The following is a 21,265-nucleotide window of genomic DNA, read 5'->3' on the forward strand; positions in this document are numbered from 1 at the left end:
ACAGAGCAACTACTTCCTCTGAAAAACAAATAAGCAAACCTAGGAGCGTGGCCAAAAGACCCAAGAGAATCTCCTCGTCCAGCGATTTCTGGGAATGGCCAGAGGTTGGGGGTCGCACGCCGTGTTATCAGCACCAGCTCTGCAAGGGAGAAGCAGCATAGCTCCGACAGTTTCCAGCCAGGCGTACCACTTCTGCTGCAAGCTGGTGACATCTGGGACACCTGTTGTAGTCCGTAACATTAATTTTATTGGCATCTAGTTCAGTACCTGGGCCAGAGTTGCCACCAAGGTGGGGAGGAAAGCTCCCAACCTTTCTTTCCAAAGCCTGGCTCTTCAGCACAAGCTCTGCTACTGCCTCTGTCAGGAAGCCCATCAGGAGGCCAAATCACTTCCACAAGATTTCTAAGGATGGAAAGGATCTTTATAAGCCATGAAAGAAGCGTGAAGCAAGGGGAAAAGGGCAGAAAACGTCTATCCGTTTCCTAGTGAACTGCGTTTCATCATTCTTAAATACCAAGAAAACAATATAGAAGCCCATTTAGTTTTATAACCACTTTCACAAGAAAAAAACCATTTTCCTGATCCAGGTCTTACTCTGTTGAGGGTACCTTATCACCGGCAATTCAGTAAAAGGGAGACCGTTTTACAGTCTTTAACCAAATAGGTTAAAGGGATGAACCGCTTAGCTGCCTGGATCCAACTTTCCTGAGAATCCCACAAAATCAAAGATTTCTCAGGGGGCGGGGCAGGGCACGTGGGGGAGGAAAAATGCAAATTGCTTTACTCCACCTCTCTCTAGACCGCTGGGAAAACCATCTAATGAAGGCGCTTTGTGGATGTGTGCACAGTTCTGTGGTGTCAAACCTGCAAACTGGAGAATTAAGTATTGGAGATGCATGTGCTTGTGGGAAGGCTGGTGGGCTGGTGGTTGGGGGCTTTTAATCACATGAACAAAAGGGAACATTTTAGCGGGTACAATGTGCCTGGGTTGAGGAAAACCTCTTCCACTAAAAGGGGGAGCAGACTGGCTTCCCCCATTCCTCTGTCTTAATTACATGGAACCACATCCTTCAAAGGAACAGAGAAACTGAAAAATCTCCTCTCTAACTAGCCTTGCTTTTGTCCTTTCCAACTATTGTTGTTTTCAAGAGAAATCGAAGCTCATTTTCTAGTGAAGAGCAGCTCTGCAGCTTTCCCTGTTCTCCAGGTATTGACATCTCTACCTGACGCCACCTACAGACGTTTTAATACTATCTTCTTTCATCTGAGCACATTGTGACTTCTAGGACATCACACCTTCACAACTCAACGGGAAGTAAGTCTGCAATCTCCAAAAGAGAGAAACAGCTTCTTAAGTCCATGCCTCTCCTTCCCTTCTATCACGTGGGTGGCCCATGGTCTCTCCAGCGGCTGCGAGTTTCAGGTTCAGAGCCTCCCTACTCATCCATGTCAAATCCACCAGTGGACACACTGAGCAACATTTCTGGTCTAGGATCAGGGTGAGAATAACAATGTGTCCGCCCTGTGTTTTCAAAGCAAGTTGAATCACTTTCTTTGCTCCTTTGTCCATTGGATCCTGCTGGGCCCAGGGAGAAAGGTGCTTTCCAGCTGTGGGCCAGGCCCAGAGCACCGCAGCGTGGGGTTGCCTGAAGCTCCAGGCCCAGGGTGGACAGAGGGTTAAGATGAAAAGAATCTTGCGTGAGGACACCTGCATTGGTGACCTCCATGAAAACATGATGTTCAAAAGGACAGAGGTTTCCAAATAGCAGCTCCACCCAGAGTTCATGTCTGTTCACATCACGTGGAAAAGATGGCACAGATGTTACCAACACTAGTTGTCAGATACACCCTGTATGGGAAGGACAAGTTTCCTAGCACACAGTCAGACAGAGCAAAAGTGGAGAACAGGACAGGCTTCTTGTCGAAGAGAGTTGGTCCTATAACAGGCCTGGGGTCTGCTGTGTAATCACTATAAGCCATGAGTCTACCCCTGGGTGGGCCTATTGCATTTACTCACACGTGTGTACCTAATGGTTTAGTATTATTTTCTTGGCTCCTCCTTTGCACCCACCCAACATCATTCATCCAGAGGAGAGAGGCAAGCTAACTAACGCCTGAACAGAGAAAGGGGAGGAGCCCAGCCTTGTTGGGTCCAAGAGGGAGCACACAGGTGCGTCTCAGGTGCAGCCCCAGGAGTGGTGGATAGAGTGGGGATGCACCCCAGAGCCATGGATTCACTCTGATTTCTGTCATTGCCATTCTGACAGTGGATTCAGGAAAGAGTTTAAATTCCTCTCTCTCATACGAGAAATAATAAAGCAAGGGCTAGAAATCTTTTTTCCCTCGATAACCACAAACCCCCAGGCACGGTGAATATTAATTATTTCAAGATGCAGCATTTTCTCCTGCGAGGGAATGACTCCATCAATTTGTCTCTAATCAAATACAAATGCAAATAATGGTGCAGACAAATGCTTCATCCCTATTTTCATAAAGCAGCCGCCGCAGTCAAGGGAATGAATCTTTACCCAATCTGATGACCATTGATCTTCAGAGGTGCCGGGCGGAAATTCATCTCCTGTTATTACTTGCAAGTGCAAGAACTCCCAGCTCTCCAACAAATTGGAAAACCATTAAAAATCCTCCCTGGTATCCGGAGCAAGGCTGTGAAAGCCAAGTGCGTGAGCTCCCCATGCTGGTGAAGGACATTATCGCAAGTGGAGGGAAAATAAACTAATAATTTTTCAAAAAAAGTACAATGAAGCAGGCTAAAGGAAAAGCAGTTCACGTTAGAAATTACTGGAGTGGATGTCCTTTCTCACGTGGCCTTCCTCCCATGGTGTTTAATTTTTTAGCATAATGTTTTGTCATCAAGAAGTTTGTTATTGTTTCGTTAACCGTGACGCAAAAAAAAAAAAAAAGAAAAGAAAACGAGCAGCGTGTCGGTTCCAGGTTACTGAGCCTTCTGTGATTGCATTCCCAGGCTGCGTGCAGAAAGCCGGGCCTCCAGGTGGTGCATCAGGTAGGAGCAAAAGTCATCCTTAAGGGGTGGGATTTCTTCTGGAATCCCTAAATAATAAGTACTATTTTTCTAAACAACTGAAAAGTTTTCCTTTTTAAAAAACTGGACCATTTTTTCTAATTTGTCCCAAGTATTCAGCTCCCTGTATTTTAGAGACACTGTGATAAAATTCCTGACCTCGTTGTGTGATGGGTGGGGGTCCCCGTCTCCGGACCCTTTGTCTCATCTGACTCCTCCTGGTCAGAGGGGTGACCACCACCTGCCCCTCTTGTTTCTTAGCTCTTATTTCACAGTTTGAGGAACCTTGGGCCTCCTCCTGTGCCTTTTATTTACCTACAAAGTAAATGAGCTACTTTGAACAGGACTGACATGGACAAAGACACCAGTCTCGGCGAATAATGGAAAGGTTGAGAGTTCTGGCTTTTCCATCCCTGGTAAGCACATCAGGGTGCTTCCTTGGAGAATTACTGACTCTTTCTGTTTAGGGATCTGGGGCTGGGGCTGGGCTGGGAGGGGGATCGTTCAAGGGAAGCTTATGTGTCACAGACTCTGGGGACAGAGGCTAGGGATGCAGAGAGGCTGAGGAGGGCGACAGAGGCAGGGGACTGGCTGAGGCTCCAAGGGTTCCAGTAGCTCCCTTCCCCACTGGACTGTGAGGCCCACAGGTCACTTTACTGCCTGAGGGCCTCGGCCTCCATGTCTTCCCACTTCCCCTGCCTCCTGCTCCCTCCCCAGCCCCGGAAGATTTCCTCCAGGAAATTTGTGGCCCACTCCCCACAAATTGTGACATAGAACAAATAAACAGAACCTCACCAGGCCTGCCAGGGGCTGCCCCGCTGCCTGGGTGACAAAGGTTGGCCCTGCTCTGACTGTGAACGAGCATCCAGGGCAGAGACTGAGGTATGGCCAGAGCAGGGCCTCTTTCCCAGAGCAGGGCCAGGCCCTCTACCCGGCTCCCCACAAGCAGGGTGTGGACCCCTTTCCTCCATGCAGACTGGCCTTCAAATTGGCCTTAGAGTCATGGCTGCCCCTGTTCGTTCAAAGAAAAAGGGATGCTCCTCACGCTGTGGGAGGAGGAAGCTGGGAGCCTGGTGCTTCCCATGCTGCCTGCCCAAGGCCAGACCAGTCAGCATGGCAGGGCCTCGTCAGACCAGGTGATGCGGCACAAGAGCTAAGGGTCGAAACGGCCCATATCCATCAATGGATGAACAAGACGTGCTTTAAGCAGGCTCTGCCCTTTTAAAAAAGAAGGAAACTCTGACACCAGCCACAGCCTGGGTGTGTGAAGAGTGTCCATTTGGCGCCCAATGTCAGTTTGGGAAGATGGAGAAGTTCAGGAGACAGATGCTGCCATGCACAGCAGTGTGTGTGCTTAGGGCCACTGGGCTATGCCCTTAAAAGCGGTTGAAATGGGGACTTCCTGTCGTGGCTCAGTGGTAACAAGCCCAGCTTGTATCCATGAGGGTGCAGGTTCGATTCCTGGTCTCACTCAGTGGGTTAAGTATCCAGTGTTGCCGTGAGCGGTGGTGTTGGTGGCAGATGTGGCTCAGATCTGGTGTTGCTGTGGCCGTGGCGTAGGCCGGCAGCTACAGCTCCAATTGGACCCCTAGTTTGGGAACTTCCATACGGCACCTACGGCCCTAAAAAGATTTAAAAAAAAAAAAAAAAGTGGATGAAATGGTAAATTTCACCTAGGTATGTTTTACTACAAAAAAAGAAAAGAAAATTAAGGGTGACTCTGATACAGCGCTCCCATCCCTCGCCATTGTGTAAGGCAGTTGTCGCCATTACAACCACCACAGAACTTTCTGGTGATACATAGATAAACAGACTAAATACCTGCCCCGAAGTCTTAGGATATGACTTACACCCTGATATGGAAACCTCACTAGAGAACTATCTTTCTTTCCTTGAGGCCACTCAGACATGGCCTCTCAGTAAAAGTTTAAAGCTAAGGATTTTCTCTGTGGATCTGTTTCAACACTGTGGTTTTACACGTGAGGATCAGAAGCCCCAGAGCTTGGCTGGCTCAGCCCACAGGGGTTTTGGAGTCTGGACCGGAGCTCCCACGATCTTCCTAGGAAACCACAGCAGAAAGAGGGTTTCTTCGTTTTTTTGTCCACTTATATTTGCTGAGCCAAACTGCCAGAAACTTTAGGGATCATGTCGAAGTTTTTCTATTTTCCTCCAAAAGATGAAGACATGGAGACCTAAGATGCTCACAGAAAACAGGGAAGGACCATCTGATGCCAAATGAGGTATTACAGCCAAAGCACCATATTGTGCAGAACCCTTAGCCAGGGTAACTCCGAAAGCAAAAGTCAGAGGTGGAAATGAGATACATGCCCTTAGGGAGATGGCCGGACTCAGTACACACCGTCTCCAACTGGGAAATTTGTTGAATGACCTAATGTTTCCATTACCAACTTTTAGCCAAATAATGATAGAACACATTAAATGGCCTTATTTTATTTTATAAATTGACACACAGTAAAATTGGCTTGTTTGTGGTGTGCAGTTCTGTGAATTTTCACACGTATAGTTTCATGTGGCTGCTACACCTTAAGGCTACATCACCCCCAAATCTCCCTCTCTCTTCACCCCACATTCTCCCCCCCCCCATTTCTGCCCCTGACACCCACTGCTCTGGTCACCCTCCCAACAATTTAGTCTTTTGAAGAAAGTCATGTGTATGAGATATAGGATGAAATCTTTTTGGAAGAGCTTCTTTCACTCAGTACAATGCCTTGGAGATGCTTTTCATTTGTTTAGGGTATCAAAATTCTGTTCCCTTTCACTGTTGTGTAGTATTCCACCATATGGATGTACCACAGACCATCTATCCCTTCACTTAGTGACAAATATTTGTGTTGTTTGCAGAGTTAGTGATTATGAGTTGAGCTGCTATAAACATTGATGTACAGGCTTTTGTGTGATCATAAGTTTTCAATGAAAATTTGATGACTTCCATCAAAAGACTGGAGACAAATATACTTATTATAAAAATCACTTCCAAAAGTATGTAATTTTTCTTTTATCATTCAAAGCAGGGGGTGGGATTGCTGGGTCATATGTGAAGCACATGGTTAACTTTATGAGAAACCGTCAAATTGCTTTACACAGTGAGTGTACCATTTTGTCTTCTTAGCTGCAATGCATGAGATTTCCAGGTGCTCCACAGCCTAGTCAGCACTTAGTATTGTCAGTATTCTTTATTTTAGCCATTCCAATAGTTGTGAAGTGGTGTCTCCTGATGGTTTTGATTTGCATCATACTAGTGGATAATGATGTTGGGCATCTTTTCATGTGCTTATTTGCCTTCTGCTCATCTTCTGCAATGAAGTTTTTAGTCAAGTGTTTTGTACAGTTTTTAACTGGGTTTTTTTAACCATTGATTTTTGAGAGTTTTTTGCATATTATGGCTTCAAGTCCTTTGTCATATATGTGATTGCTACTATTTTCTCAGTCTATAACTTGTTTTTTCATTCCCTTAAAAGTGTCTTTTGAGAGTCCCTGTTGTGGCTCAGCAGATTAAGAACCCAACTAGTATCCATGAGGATGCAGGTTCAATCCCTGGCCTCAGCCATCGGCTATGGTTCCACTTTGACCCCTAGCCTGGGAACTTCCATATGCCACCAGAGCAGCACTAAAAAGACCAAAAAAAAAAAAAGAAAGAAAGAAAGAAAATAGTGTTTTTTGAAAAAAAAAAAAAAAGTTTAAATATTGATTAAGTCCAACTTATCAATTTTTCTGGATTATGCTTTTGGTGTCAGGTCTATAAATGTATTGGCTACCCCAAGTCATGAAGATTGTCTCCTATATTATCTTCTAAAATGTTTTGGTTTTGTATGGTAAACAGAGATCTATGAGCCACTTGGGGTTAATTTTTGTGTGGGGTGTGACTTTGGATTGAGGTTCATGTTTTTTGATATGGATTCCAATTGTTCCAATACTATCTGTTGAAAAGACCCTTCCTTCACTGAATTGTCAAAAACCACTTGGTTCTATTTATGCATGTCTAGTTTTGGACTCTATCATGTTCCACTGAACCATGTAGCTACCCCTCCTCCATTAGCACACTGCCTTGATTCCTGCAGCTACCTAGGAAATCCTAAATTCCACTGATATAATTCCTCTGGCTTTATTTGTCTTTTTTTACTGTTGTCTGTTTTAGTTCCATATAGTTTTAGGGTTAGTTTTTTTATAGTTAAACAAAATCCTGCTGGGATTTTGTTTGGAGGTACATTAAATCTGTGGGTTAGTCTGGGCACAGTTGCCATCTTTACCATGTTGAGTCTGCTGACCATGAATATAGTATGTCTGTCTCTCCACTTATTTAAGTCTTTGATTTTCTTCCATCAGTGTCTTCTGGTATTTAGCATAAATATCCTCTTCATGCTTTGCTTCATCTATAATTAATGTTTTATTTATCTCATGCTATTATATGTGGCAATGCTTTTTAAATTTGGAGTTTTTAAACTGTTCTTTGCTCATATATAGAAATATGATTGACTAAATGTCCTTTCAGCAGCAGATGGTTACAACTCCAACAATATATTTATAACTATGCAACCACATCAAACCCTCTGTGACAATTTATGGCCAAAATTCTAAGTCAAACCCCTAATTCAGTCACCCTTCAATGCACATATTACAAAATAATTGTATGATTCCATGATGATTGTTCTGTTTACTTAAGATCTATTCCATGTCTGGGGCCCTGTATTAGAAATTATCCAAACAGTCTATATGTTAATTCAACAGTTAATGCTTATTGCACGCCCAGGTCTGTGCTGAGGGCCATAAATACACCAATAGCCTTTTTCATGAACAGTTCTGACCCCAGATTTCGAAGAGGTACCAAGTTCATGTGTTCCTTTAAAAATTTAAATGACCTCTCCCTCGAAAGATTGGTGAGCAATGTAGTCATTAATAAAAAGCACCGAAATATATACTTTTCCTTTAGCATTCAAAGCTGGTACCCGTGATTCACGTATGAAACATTATCATCTACACAATACTTCATTAACTATGTCACAGCATAAATAAGTTTACTACTATGAGGTTCACATGATATGACTGGACACTCATTTATTTAAAAACCTCTTCTAAAGTTTAAGAAACTTTTCTAGTTTAATCACAGAATGGGTCAATTAAAGTAATGATGTTTCTGTGATTCAAAATCCAACACAGCATGCAGAAAAAGGGTAAACACCAAAGTAAGAGTAAGTTGTACTAAATTCTGAGCTGTTTTAATTATTTTTGTCCATCGGATGGTATATGATAACTTCACATAGCAGATACGTTGGACACGTAAAGATATTTTTCTTAAAGTACATAACTTAAACAGCTTCCCAGCTCATCTGTTTGCTTTTTTAATGCTTAATTTACACTCTCCTTCATTGGAGAAGAATGTGTACATTCGGCCAGTGGAGACTGAATCTGACTGGTCAGTGAATTCAGAAAGGTGCTGGGTGAGAGACAAGGGACACAAGGAGAACCAGAGTATTAACGTTCTTGCAACCTCATCAGAGAGAACAGGTTTGAGTGAGAAGGATGGTTGCTTCAATACTCACTGAAATGCTCTGGCTCTTGCACCTGTGGCTGACATCTTCAAGTTCAAATGCCCATGGAGTCTGCTTCTGCCCATGCCATTTGCCCGCAGCATAACTTAATTCCCCGTGCTTCACTGCCTATTATTTATCAGATGGTATCTGATAAATAACTTCACTTCTCCCAGCCCAGTGGAGAAGGATGTGCAGCATGAGGCTGTGATGGCGGCGGGTGGGGGTGGGGGACAGGGGGGTGCACAGCAGGGAGAAGGCTGGGAGGGGCAGGGAGCAAAAGAGAGGAGGATCAGGTAGCCTTGGCTCCAGTGGTGACCCCCAGAAGGAAGGACTTTGAACTGGAAGGGTGAGCAGGGTACTGAAAGTCACAGGGAAGTAGGAGGCCACGAGGGCAGGTGGACACCTCACATGGACACCTCATTCAAAGGACTTCGAGGGGCCAAGACAAGGTCTCAGAAAGTGGGGAAAACCTGGACAGGCCATGCATGGTGTCAGACCTGGGGGGCCTCCCAGCCAGAGGAAAGAGGTTCTGTTTCGTGAAGTGGAGGTGGGAGTGGCTGTGACAGGAAGGAGAGAACAAAAGCACAATTTGCCTATGAACCAGGGCTGGAAGGGAGGAACCAGAACTTCACTGTCAGAGTGTGGGGCAGGGGACAAATGCAAGGACTAAAGAAAAACCCACAAGGTTTGTGAACTGAGTCAATATGGAAATAGAGCAGATGAAAAGTCCAGGGTGACTACAGGGTTTCAGACCTTGTGGTTGGATAGCATGTCCATCAGCTAGGGACAGTCATAGGCATTAGCAGTAACTAGTATGGGGACAAGGCGCCTGTAATTAGTGCAAGGACAGTGCACCTATAACTAGAACCAAGGACACTGTACCTGTAACTAGTACCAGGAACTATGCACCTCTAACTAGTACCAGGGACACTGTACCTATAAATAACTCCAACGAAAACCCAGTTGGGGGGGGGGGTGCAAGTACCACCCGTGAAACTAAGCCCATTAAATACATTCAATTCCTGAGCAGCAACAGTGTCTTCTGAATGAGTGGGGTCCTTTGGAACCAAAGACACCAAGCTGGTGACAGAGGCTGTGTTCACTGGACTTCTTGCTTTTAACTGATGGGGTTTCACAGAATTCACATAGACAGGGCCTTCCAGACGTATCCTGCTCCCCTCACTGCGCATGCTTGCTCTGCCCACACTCTAGGCGGTAGGTGGGGATGCAGGGAGCATGCGGCGTTGCTCTGCAAGGGCTCAGGTGCTTGCCTCTCCTTCTGAGCCACTTGCTGCTCACAGGCTCTGTTGGTGCCTCTGCAGGTAGAACCTGCATCCGGGGCAGTGGGATGCTCCCTCCCAGGCTTGGCCTTGCTGATGGGCAGGCTCCTTCAGGGGCACTTGAGTTGGCTGGTCAGCCGAGGACACAATGGGACTGTGGGGACGGCACTCCCTGGTCCCCCACCCACCTCAGTGCATCTCAGGAAAGCAGCCTCTTGTACCAGGTTTGTCCTGGTTCCAAACGAGTCCAGATCCAGGCTGAGGGCGGGGGGAGGTGGCCTGGCCTGAGAACACCATGCCCTTTCTTTCAGGATGGACACCACGCGGCCAGGACCACCCACTACGGCTCCCTGCCCCAGAAGGCACAGCACGGCCGGCCCCAGGATGAAAACCCTGTAGTGCATTTCTTCAAGAACATCGTGAGTGTGCCTTTCCCGCGGTGCCTGGCAGGCCGGGGGGTCAAGGTGGTGGGGTGAGAGGGCCCCCGGCCCTGCCCCCAGGTCACAGCTCTGAGTCTGTCTCTAAGTGACACTGAGTTCTGATCCATGGGGCTCTGAGTCTGTCCCCAGGTGATGCCTCCCTCCTTCCCAGGGCAAGGCTGGCTTCAAAGCTCAGACCAGCCCTTGGTCCCAAGGTGGGAAGTGACCTTTGTGTGTTACCGGAGAAGTCACTCCTCTGAGACTGAACTACTGTGAGATGCATGGTTTAAGAGTACAAGTTTACACTCTGGAGACAGGACGCAGGTCGGGGGCGTGGGGCACTTGAACTTGGAGGCAGTGAAGCTCTCTGGAGGACACTGCGATGGCTGATACACTCGTACATTTGTCAGAATCCATAGATGTATAGCACAGGGTGAAGCCCTATGTTAACCGTGGGCTTTAGTGGATAATGGCGCATCAGCCACAAACAGACCACAAGAAAGCCAGGGTGGTAACAGGGGAACCGAGCTCAAGCAGAGGGGTCATGAGGATTATCTGCAGTTTCTGCACAATTTTTTCTAGAGACCTGAAATGCCTCTAAAAAACAAAGTCTTTTTTTTTTTTTCTTTTTGTCTTTTTGCCTTTTCTAGGGCTGCTCCCACAGCATGTAGAGGTTCCCAGGCTAGGGGTGGAATCGGAGCTGTAGCCACCGGCCTACACCGGAGCCACAGCAACGCGGGATCCGAGCCAAGTCTGCGACCTACAACACAGCTCACGGCAACGCTGGATCCTTAACCCACTGAGCAAGGGCCAGGGATCGAACCGCAACCTCATGGTTCCTAGTCGGATTCGTTAACCACTGCGCCACGACGGGAACTCCTAAAAAACAAAGTCTTAAAGACAAAAGCAAAACCAAAGGCTCTAATTATAAACTTTCTGTGCAGCCAGCATTAAATTTGATATGGTCACGGTGATGAGGGAGTTTTAGGAGTCACACCCTGAGAGCATTCCTTTCGAGGCTCCGAGTCTCAGACACTTTACTGCCAACTCCAGAAAGGACCGAGGTAACCGTCACAGTCTCCATCCATGTGGGATGGGCGTGTCACAGGCGGCCTCCCTGGCTGTAGAGTGTGTTTGCCATCCTCTCACACACTTTCTGCATGTTCCCGAAGACCTGAGTGGCTCTGGAGACTTTCAACTTCTCAAATCCTCTATTTCTCACTCACCTAGGACAGGATGGGGAGCCAGGCAGGGACTGAGTGGGTGACTTCTTACAGCGATAGATCCTAGACGCTCTCGGCAAACAGGAGCTAGCTGGGACCTAGCAACAAGGGGGGGGTCTCACCAGGAGGGTCAGGGCTGCTCTCAAGGAGGGGACCCCCCCCACCAGTTCACCAGGCTCACCACTCTCCTGTGTCTTTGCAGGTGACGCCTCGCACACCTCCCCCATCTCAAGGGAAGGTAAGACCTCTGAATGCTTCGAGTCAGTGTCACTTTATTTATAGACCTTCCCAGAAACCCCTAAATGTACCAAAAAGGGCTGGACTCATCCCAAATGACGAAATGACTTCCTCCCCCAGTGTTTTCCACGTGGATCTCACAAGAACAGGCTGACATGTGCATGGCATCCCTTCCCACCGGCAGGTGCAGAGACAGCATGCATCATTCCTGCTCTTTCCCCTCAAACCTGATCAGCAATCTCTGGGCAGCTCCAGGTGGCCACGGCCACCCACAGGGACATGGTACACGTGACAAAAGCTCTTTGCATCTCAGCACTGTGTTGTTTTGATTGTGTCTCCTGTTTTATTGAAAGAAGATGTTTCCCTGCACTGGCCTCCATGTCACTCTTTCTTTCTTTTCCTCACACAGGGGCGAGGACTGTCCCTCAGCAGATTTAGCTGGGTAGGTGACAAACGCATGTCCATCCCGCTGCCTCTGCTTCCCTCCTCACAGGCACTCGACTTTTCTGTTCTGCTCTGTTTCAGTTGCTCATGGGCCCACTTTCTTCCCCATCTCACCAGCTGGCCCGCGGCTGGTGCTCCCTCCTGCACTGTCCCCTCTCTGCTTCCCAGCCCCCACCCCCCGCCCCCGCCCCAGGCAACACCAAAAGCTCCTCCCAGGAGATGGGGTGACTCCACGTTTGAGGAAATGCCTGGTTTCCTGTCAAAGCAACAGATGAGAAAAGCTAGTCATGTGGTCCCCAACAGCCAGCCCTCCCCTCAGAGGCTGACATTTCCTTGAGGAAAAATGAGGCCACAGACAAGGGCAAAAGACACTAAATGAAGTTATTTGGTTTACAATAACCCACGTTACCTGAAAGAGTTCTGTGTCGATTTAGTAAAACTGAAAGCTTAGCTACCAAGCCAGCTAGGAAAACTTTTCTAGGAATTTCTGAGAACAACGTGTCCATGAAGACTTTAAACAGCCGATTTGTTGAATTTCCAGTAAAATTTGGTGTCTGAGCCACCTTAAACTGCCTACCTGTACTTTAACCAATTCTATTGCCCATAGTTACTAGTAAGTATCAGATATGGTTCTTACTTTATAAAATTTCCAGAATAAAAATAGAACCACTAACGTGTAGGCCAGGAACTGTGTCTGTCATAGAGACACAGCATCTTTATAGAGATGCACCCTCCAGTATCCTTGGAATCACAAGGTCCTTACTCTCTGGAACAGAGCCTATGTGTACTTGATGGTCAATTAATAATCATTAAAAATAGGAGTACCCATCTTGGCTTAGTGGTTAATGAACCCAACTAGTATCCATCAGGTTGTGGGTTCAATCCCTGGGCTCGCTCAGTGGGTTAAGGATCCAGCATTGCTGTGAGCGATGGTGTGGGTCACAGACATGGCTTGGATCCCCCGTTGCTGTGGCTGTGGTGTAGGCCAGCAGTTACAGCTCCGACTCAACCCCTAGCCTGGGAACCTCTATATGCCACAGGTGCGGCCCTAAAAAGAAAAAAAAAAATCATTAAAAATATATTTTAAAAAAATTTTAATATAAAAAAGATTCATAGAATGAATGAATTTAGAAAAAAAGAAAAAGAAAGAAGGAAGGAAGGGAAGGAGGCGGTGGGCGGGGGGAGAAGGGGGAGGACAGGGTAGGGGAAAGGGAAGGGGGAGGGAGAGGGAGGAGAGAGGAAGGGAGAGGAAGAGAGCTGCCCCCAGAGAAAAGGCAGAAGAAAGATTCCATGAACTGCTCCAACACATCATTACACTGGATTACGTACTGAGATATTTGCTGGAACATTTTGTCCAAATATTCCTGAGCCTTTTTCTGATCTAATGGGTTTGCTAAAAGGTGACAAACCTGTGGGACATTGACACAGTCCAGCACTCACAGCCAATTAATTACTGACTTTCTTTGCCAGCAGGTAACAAAGATGATATTGAAGAATGAAATCCATTTTTGACCCAGAAATCTTATTTTCATAATCGCCTGACCAAGCCTTCTAGGCATGGACCCAGGGCACAGTCATCACAGACTGGGCAGCGAGGGGAGGGTTGAGAGACGCTTTTCCTCCTGTCCTTAAAGGCCACCTCAGCCTCAGCAGCTAACAGCCCGGCCTTTGCCTGCTTCTCCTTCGTTTCTCCACTTGGGGTCCCACTAATCCGTCTGAAATTTCTCTTTTTCCCAAAGCAAAATCCTTCTCTGTGTCCCGAGAGCTAGTTAGTGTCTGTTTCCTAGAACTGCAGGACCGTCTGCCCGTTTGGAGTTTCTGAAACTGCCACCAGTTTTCTAAACTATGGTGTATGTTTTCTGGTAAATTCTAGGTTGCTCAAAGATAGAAGTGACCGAGAATTTGAAAGGAGAACAGTTAAACAGATTACTAATCTGAAAGCCAATCTTTGAATTTAATTCTCAGAAGCTCTTTACTTTTGGAGAAAAACAACGGAGTTAGAGAATGGCTTAGCACTTGCTCGGGAAAGCATGGATTTCCACCATCTCACGTCTGTCCTTTGGCACAGCCCTCTTTACCTGTCACCTGTCCCTCCATGTACCACCACGGAGGGACCATGTCCGTGGGAGCCCCTAGGGTTCAAGGGCAGCTCTGGGTTCATCTCATATGCAGTCCTGCATCTTCCCTGCTCTGTCCCTTATGCACGTGATAACCCCTGAAACAAAACCTTCACATGACAGTAGCTGCCTCTGAGTGGCCAGTGTCTGGGGGTTGGGGTGATGGAGGGGCAGTGTCTTGACAGATGGCCCTGGTCCAGCCTCAGTCCAAACCTGAGATAGGTGAACTAGTGAACCAGAAGAATTTTGAAACTTCTTCGCTTTCTTTTTAGGGCCACACCCACAGCATAAGGAAGTTCCCAGGCTAGAGGTTGAATCAGAGCTGTAACTGCTGGCCTACGCAGGATCTGAGCCACATCTACGACCTACACCACAGCTCACGGCAATGCTGGATCCTTAACTCACTGAGTGAGCCCAGGGATTGAACTTGCATCCTCATGGTTGCTACTCAGGTTCGTAACCCACTTGAGCCACGGTGGGAACTCTGAATCCTGAACCTTCTAGAACCCATTTCCAACACCTCTAAACTAGAGCGATGGGTTCGATGGTTTCTTGAACCCTAAAACACACTCGGGAAACTTAAAAGGACTGTGGGCTGAGGCAAAGGGGTCTGGGGTTTGGATCAGGAGATGGTTTTACTTTGTTTCTAAAATTCTCAGGAGCGGCACATGTAAAGAGCCTCCCACCTCTTGCTGGCAAAATGTAAAATGAGTCTCGGAGCATAGAGATCCATGAGGTCCTGTGCTGATGCCTTGAGCTGCCTGTTTGGCCCCTGACGGACATGGCACCCACAGCTGGACACGTTTTACCCCCAATGCTGACATCCGTCATGACTGAACACCTGGACTTTCCCCTGTTCCTCTCTCTTGTTCACAGTACAAGCTCCCCTCTGAAGCTAAAGGATATTAGAACGCAAGCTGGTCCTAGAGACACATAGGTTTTTACATTTCGGTGATCACTGCCATTGCCATGTGCCGTAAAGGCAGCTCTCTTCATCTTCCCTGAAGTGAGCGGGGGCTTCTGGCGTAGCTGGAGGCAGGGGTGGGGGCTGCCGGTCTGTCTGGGAGGCCATCTTCCTTAATCCTGGCAAGCTCGGAAGTTCAGAGCTACAAGCTCCATCCTCAGAGCAGAGCATCCATTATCCCCATTTTATGCAAGAGGAGGCTGAAACTCAGAGAGGTTCTGACACTTGTCTGAGGTCACACAGCCTGGGAGTGGTGGAGACCTGCCAAGTTGCTGGCTCTGGGGCTACGCTTTGGTGCGCAGCCTGGGAGACATGGCTTCTCAGCTGGGACCTGCCCCCTTCCCTCTATCACGACTGGCTCCCAGCCCAGGCTCCAGGAAGAACCCTGGCCCCAGGCTACCATCCACATTCAGGACTCCCACACCAAGGCCAGGGGAGCTGGTCCTGTCTGTCCTCAGGAGAGGCTCCAGGCCAAGGAACTGGGAGGTTGGTCTTTGCATGTTGGAAGGTATGAGCCTCACATTTCACCAAGTGCAAAGGCTGCTGGTGTCTCCAGGCAGCAGGTGAGAGCCAACGGTTCGAAGGGCCAAAGGAGACCCAGGGCGGGGCACTTGGCTTCCCTTGGGGACCAGGCTTTGCACACACTCTCCCAGCATGTCTAGGGCTCCCCTTCCTCTGGGCATGTTTTGGGCCAAAGTTCTTGACCTTGTTTTGAGAGATGTTGGCTAATCTGCTGTTGAAACCCACACAGCATGGAGAGGGGAAGTGGCTGCTGCAGGGGAGGTTTGATCTTCCAGAGGCAGCTGCCCAGGTTGGGCCAGCATGATGGGCATGGGGCATCACTTGGGCACTGACTGAGAGGTGCCCTCTTTTCTTGCAGGGCGCCGAGGGCCAGAAGCCGGGATTCGGCTACGGAGGCAGAGCTCCTGACTACAAACCGGCTCACAAGGGACTCAAGGGGGCCCAGGACGCCCAGGGCACACTTTCCAAAATCTTCAAGCTGGTAATGTACCTTCCCGATGGGGGAGGGTCCAGGGCAGCCTCTAGTTTGTCCACCAGCTGCTTCTTAGCCGGTCCTCCTCCAAGTTGTTCAGAGCAAGCATTTCTCCAGGCACTGCCAGAGCAGTCACTGTGCCAGGTCACAGGCCCAGGCCCCCTCAGGGAGCTTGAGGACAAGGGGGCTACAGCTGGGCCCTGGCAGGGGCAAGATCAGGAGGCTTCATTGTCCAGGGAACCAGCAGGGGCTAAGGTGACATGAGGGTGGTTGTCAGGTGAGAGACCCCCGGAACCACAGTCAGTTAACACAGATGTTGGAGCCACACAGAACCAGGTCTGCCACCTTTCAGCCAAGTGACCTTGGCCACTGACCTCCCGGAAGCTCGGTAGCTTATGGACAGACATCACTGTGATGGTGGAGGGCCTACAGGGCAATTTGCAAGGCGCCCCATGCAGTTACCCACGGCACAGGCCATCACTGCTACTAATAAGACAGCCTCTTTCAGAAAACCCTGAAACTCAGAAGGTGGCTCTGATCCACGACAGGGCCCACATCACCCCCAGCCTGAGCTGGAATGGAAGAGAGAAGGGAAGGTTCTGGACTCAGAGTGGGGCAGATGGCTGCTTACTCCCAGCCCCCCACGCAGAGCTCAGAGGGGTCAGCAGTGACCACACCAGGTCTCCCAGGCCCCTCCCTCCCAGGAGCCTCGGGGATGGGTCTTTCCAGGGAGAAGCGGGTGAGGGGGGGTGGATCTCCATGATCCAGAGGTTTCTTCTAACAGAGGCCAAGCTTCCCTGTAGGAAAGGGAACATCTGCAGATGGATGGGCCTGGAGCCAGGGTGGCTGAGGGCTGGCCAGGTCCTTGCCTCCTGGCTGCACGATAGCAGGGCCCAGGCACCGGGACGGGACTTGAGAAGACATGGCAGGGATCCCGAGGGTCTGCGGTGGCTCCATGTCTGCCTCAGGCTGACATTCAGGGCCAACCCACTTCTGCCCCTTCTGGGCCATAACTAATTCCAGATCGGCCCTCATGTCTGAGGGGCCTGTTTGACCTCCATTCATTCTAGAGCTTTCCCTGAACTGCAGGGGTCCCAGATAGGTCCTGGGCTGGTGGCAGCTCCTTGTAGGAAGGAAAGACCCCGGTCCTGGAGGCCAGATGCACCCAGGGCTCAGGGAAAGGGCTTTGGGGCTGTGCAAAGGCCTCCAACGAACACAGGGACCCATGTGCTCCCGGCCATCCTTGAGCAGCTCCCCTCAACCCCCGCACTGGGGCTGCATGTTCAGGTGTCCCCAGCACAGCCTGCCTGGGGCCCTGCCATCAGCGGTTCTGCAGTACTGCTCACAGGGCTTGCTGGGTACCTGCCCACTGAAAGAGCTGCTGTTGTTGTTGCCGTGAGGGTGACAAAAAGCGTGAATGCAGTGGGGCAGGCGGGGGACAGGCTGCACGTGAACATGCCCCTCTGTGTCCCAGGGGCAAGTACAACCCCAGGGAGGTAGCCAGACAAGACCTGGCTGAGCCGGTGGCAGGTGGCAAAGATGCAAAGAGGTGAGGGGCTGGCCTGGCCCAGTCTCCCGCCTGACAGAAGACGGGGCGGCCTGGCTGGGTTCCAGGAGGAGGGAGACACTGTGGGGAGCAGGGCCAGGAGGGGCTGGAAAGGGTCCCCGTGCCCTTCCTGAGGGCTCTGACCTGGCCCTAAATGGGACGTCACCAAAGCCTAGAACATGTGTGATGTATAGTTTAATGCTGGAAGACCATCTGGCAGAAATGACTGGATTTTGCATTCCCTGGACCAGATAGTAAGAAAGAGGTGCCTGGATTTCTGGAGGGTCCCCCCACCTCCTGGGGACTAGATGGCTGAGCTGAATATCCAGACACAGAGCTGGAAGAGCTTGGGAGCTGGGAGGACCTCGAGGAGCCACAGTGAGCTTCTGCATGGCTGGGGCCCTCCCCAGGAAGATTCACGGCTCCGGGAAGTCACGTCCATCCCTGCGTCCATCCCCACACAGCCCCACGGGACAAACGTCACTAAATCCATGTCCTCAGTTACCTTCTCCTTAGAGTAACAGCCCAGCTGCCACCTTCACCGACTCCTCATCCAAACAAGGCCATCGCTTCCTGCTGATGTCTGGCTATGGCCACAGTCATAAGTAGGTACAAGGGCTCCGGTCAGGTCCTTTTCAGCCAGAAGAAATGTCCTAGAGAAGACAGATGCTAACGAGGAAAGACAGAGTTCCGGAGCAGCATTTGGGAGAACAAACCATGGGAGATTTCATTTTTATCTTTCCTGCGTGAAAGACGAGCATTCCTGCAGGATGCTGCCACAGATAAAAGAAAGCCCTGGGCAGCAGGACAGGAGTTATCTGCTCAGCTCCCCACCATTGGACGTCCTGCATCCACAAATACCGCTGGGATTGGCATCACAGGCCAACATCCAGGTTCTGCCCCATGTCCTCAGGCAAGGCCTCACTGGTAGAGGAGTGAGTGTCCACGGCCTCCTGCTCTAGGTGTCTCTAGACAGGTGTGTCCCCTGGGAACACGGCCAATGGCACAGCGGGAGGCTTGACTTAACGTGAGATGGCCCTGCTGTACCAGGCAAGGCTGAGTCCCCTGGAGACTGGACACCCTGTGTGCCCTGTGGGCAGGGCTCAGTCTCCACCAGCAAAAGGTTATGACCCCTCCGCCCTGGTCACCTCTGACCTCTGACCTGAGGGAAGGTGCTTCCTACTGGGCTCACTAATACACTGAGATTTTACAACTGATGATGGAACCATTTGGTTGGTAACCCAAATACTCATGGATTCGGTCACCTAGTCTTTCACTCCATGTTGAATCCCATGTGTGGTGTGAGCAGCTAGGACAGACCTGGAAGGTGCTGGACGCTCACGGGAGACTCAGCTTTGAGGAACTCAGTCTCTTCAGGAAAAACTTAAACATGTGAAAGGAGTGGTGAGCAACCCATTGCAAAGTTGGTTTATGTCAAGTAAATGGGAGCAGGACCCACTCTTCAAAATGTCCCTTCTGAGGCAACCTGGGGAAGGAAATAAACTCTACCCCAAATGACACCCATGTGGCAGAGAGCACCAGGACACATCGCCTCGAGACACGAGGCCACAGATTCTGGAGGGGCCCAAACCCTGAATGGTATCCAAACAGCAGTGTCTTCACCGGGGACCCCAGATCTGGCCAGGAGGTTGCTTGTGATGCCCAGATCATTTCTGGGCCCCCAAGACTTCCAGATCAGACTGTCCAGGGTGGAACCCAGATGTCTGCCGTCATGACGACTTCCCACCTCATCAGAGGGGCCAGATCCTATCCCGGCTCCCATCCCAGCTCCCCTTCAGCTGACTGACTTCAGGGAAATCACTCAACCTCTCTGAGCTTCGGCTCCTTTGACTTGGAATTGGGGAAGCAAAGAGTACCTCCCTCCAGGTTGCCTTCCTCTTTCATCAGAGGAAAAGGATGTCAGGGATTCAGCTCACAGATTGAGATTCGAAATACACTGTAGGTGCAATAATGGAAATCCACCCCACAAGTCAAAGGAGCCCCAGGAAGTTAAATGGCATCTCACGTGAGCTGTCAGCCAAGGACATGGGGAAACTAATCCATTGCAGCACAGATGCACTTTATTCAGTGAAGCAGTAGTTCTGTTCCTGTCAGGAAAAAAATCACGCTGTCAGAGGAGCCCTAAAAGGCCTCACGGGAGCCCTAAATTTCCTGAATTAACTTGGAAATTCCAGGAAAAGGTGAGGCCAGTGCAGATTTGCTCGGGGCTTCTCCCGACTGCTGCTCTGAGGGCTGAGTGAGCCAGGACCAGCCAGAAGTTCCTGCTGTGTCGAATCGGGTCAAGATCCTGAATTGTCTCTGTGACAGCTCGGGTCCCATCCCCAGCCCAGCATAGTGCGTTGAGGATCTGGCATTGCCACAGCTGAGGCGTAGGTTGCAGCTATGACTCGGATTCTATCCCTGGCCTGGGAACTTCCAAACAGAAAAAGAAATCAAGACAGCCCGAGTCCCCACGGAAGGGCTTAGCCCCGAGCCAGGGTGCGGAAGTCCCTTTCCTGGGAGGTAGTGGCTCTGGGTGATTCCTGGTACCTTCCAAGGCTAGAATTCCATAAACGTTCTCATTTGTGAAATGAAGTTCCTGGAGTCAGTTGTTTAGCAACATAGAGATTTTTTTTGGCAAAAGCAAAACGCCAAGAAATCACACCGTCATCTCTCTGTGTGGACTGTGTTAGCTGTAAGGCCCTGGGGTCTTATTCCTGGGTAGTGGGGGCCGGAGGGTAGCAGAGGGCAGTCAGGGCCCATCCGTTACCTGGTAAAGAGCCTGATTCATATCCGTCTTGCTTTCTGGGGCTCAAGGTCTCCAGGGAATCTTTCAGAGGTGAATTTTTCATTCATAACCTAAGGAAAAAGGGAAATCCGAAAAGAAATACACTAAAATTTGAATGAGAATTTGAATGCAATTTTTTTTTAAGTGTCCTTCTCTTGAGTTAATACAAATGACATCTGGAGTGACAAATGCACTCTTCTCGGCACCAACACCCAGCCACACCCCTTGATGTGTCCACCTCCACCACTGCCAACTCTTTTTTAAATTTCAAATTGTGTTTGTCCCGAAGACGTCACTTGATGTTTTTTGTTTGTTTTGTTTTGCTTTGCTTTTTAGGGTTGCACCTGTGGCATATGGAGTTTCCCAGGCTAGGGAGCTGAATCGGAGCTACAGCTGCTGGCCTATACCAGAGCCACAGCAAAGCCGGATCTGAGCCGTGTCTGTGATCTACACCACAGCTCATGGCAACGCCGGCTCCTTAACCCACTGAGAGAGGCCAGGGATCAAACCTGCATCCTCGTGGATACTAGTCAGATTCGTTTCCACTGAGCTACGAGGGGAACTCCCCACTTGATATTTTTTGAAGATTCTGCAGTCAGGGTTTGTGGACAGCCCCCCTCCCCCCCAGGATGCTGGTTTTCTTGGTGACACAGAAGAGGGCTCA

At 49.3% G+C, this 21,265-nt stretch overlaps 1 protein-coding gene across 1 annotated transcript in view; it reads left to right on the forward strand.

Moving 5' to 3' along the window:
* MBP (myelin basic protein) overlaps positions 1-21,265 on the forward strand; it is a 35,774-nt gene that overhangs the window by 12,777 nt on the left and 1,732 nt on the right. The window contains 4 exon segments of the mRNA NM_001001546.2: positions 10,181-10,288; positions 11,714-11,749; positions 12,158-12,190; positions 16,154-16,276. Of these exon segments, the coding sequence (NP_001001546.1) occupies positions 10,181-10,288; positions 11,714-11,749; positions 12,158-12,190; positions 16,154-16,276 (300 nt within the window).

Source organism: Sus scrofa, chromosome 1, assembly GCF_000003025.6.
Source record: "Sus scrofa isolate TJ Tabasco breed Duroc chromosome 1, Sscrofa11.1, whole genome shotgun sequence".
Taxonomy (NCBI): domain Eukaryota; kingdom Metazoa; phylum Chordata; class Mammalia; order Artiodactyla; family Suidae; genus Sus; species Sus scrofa.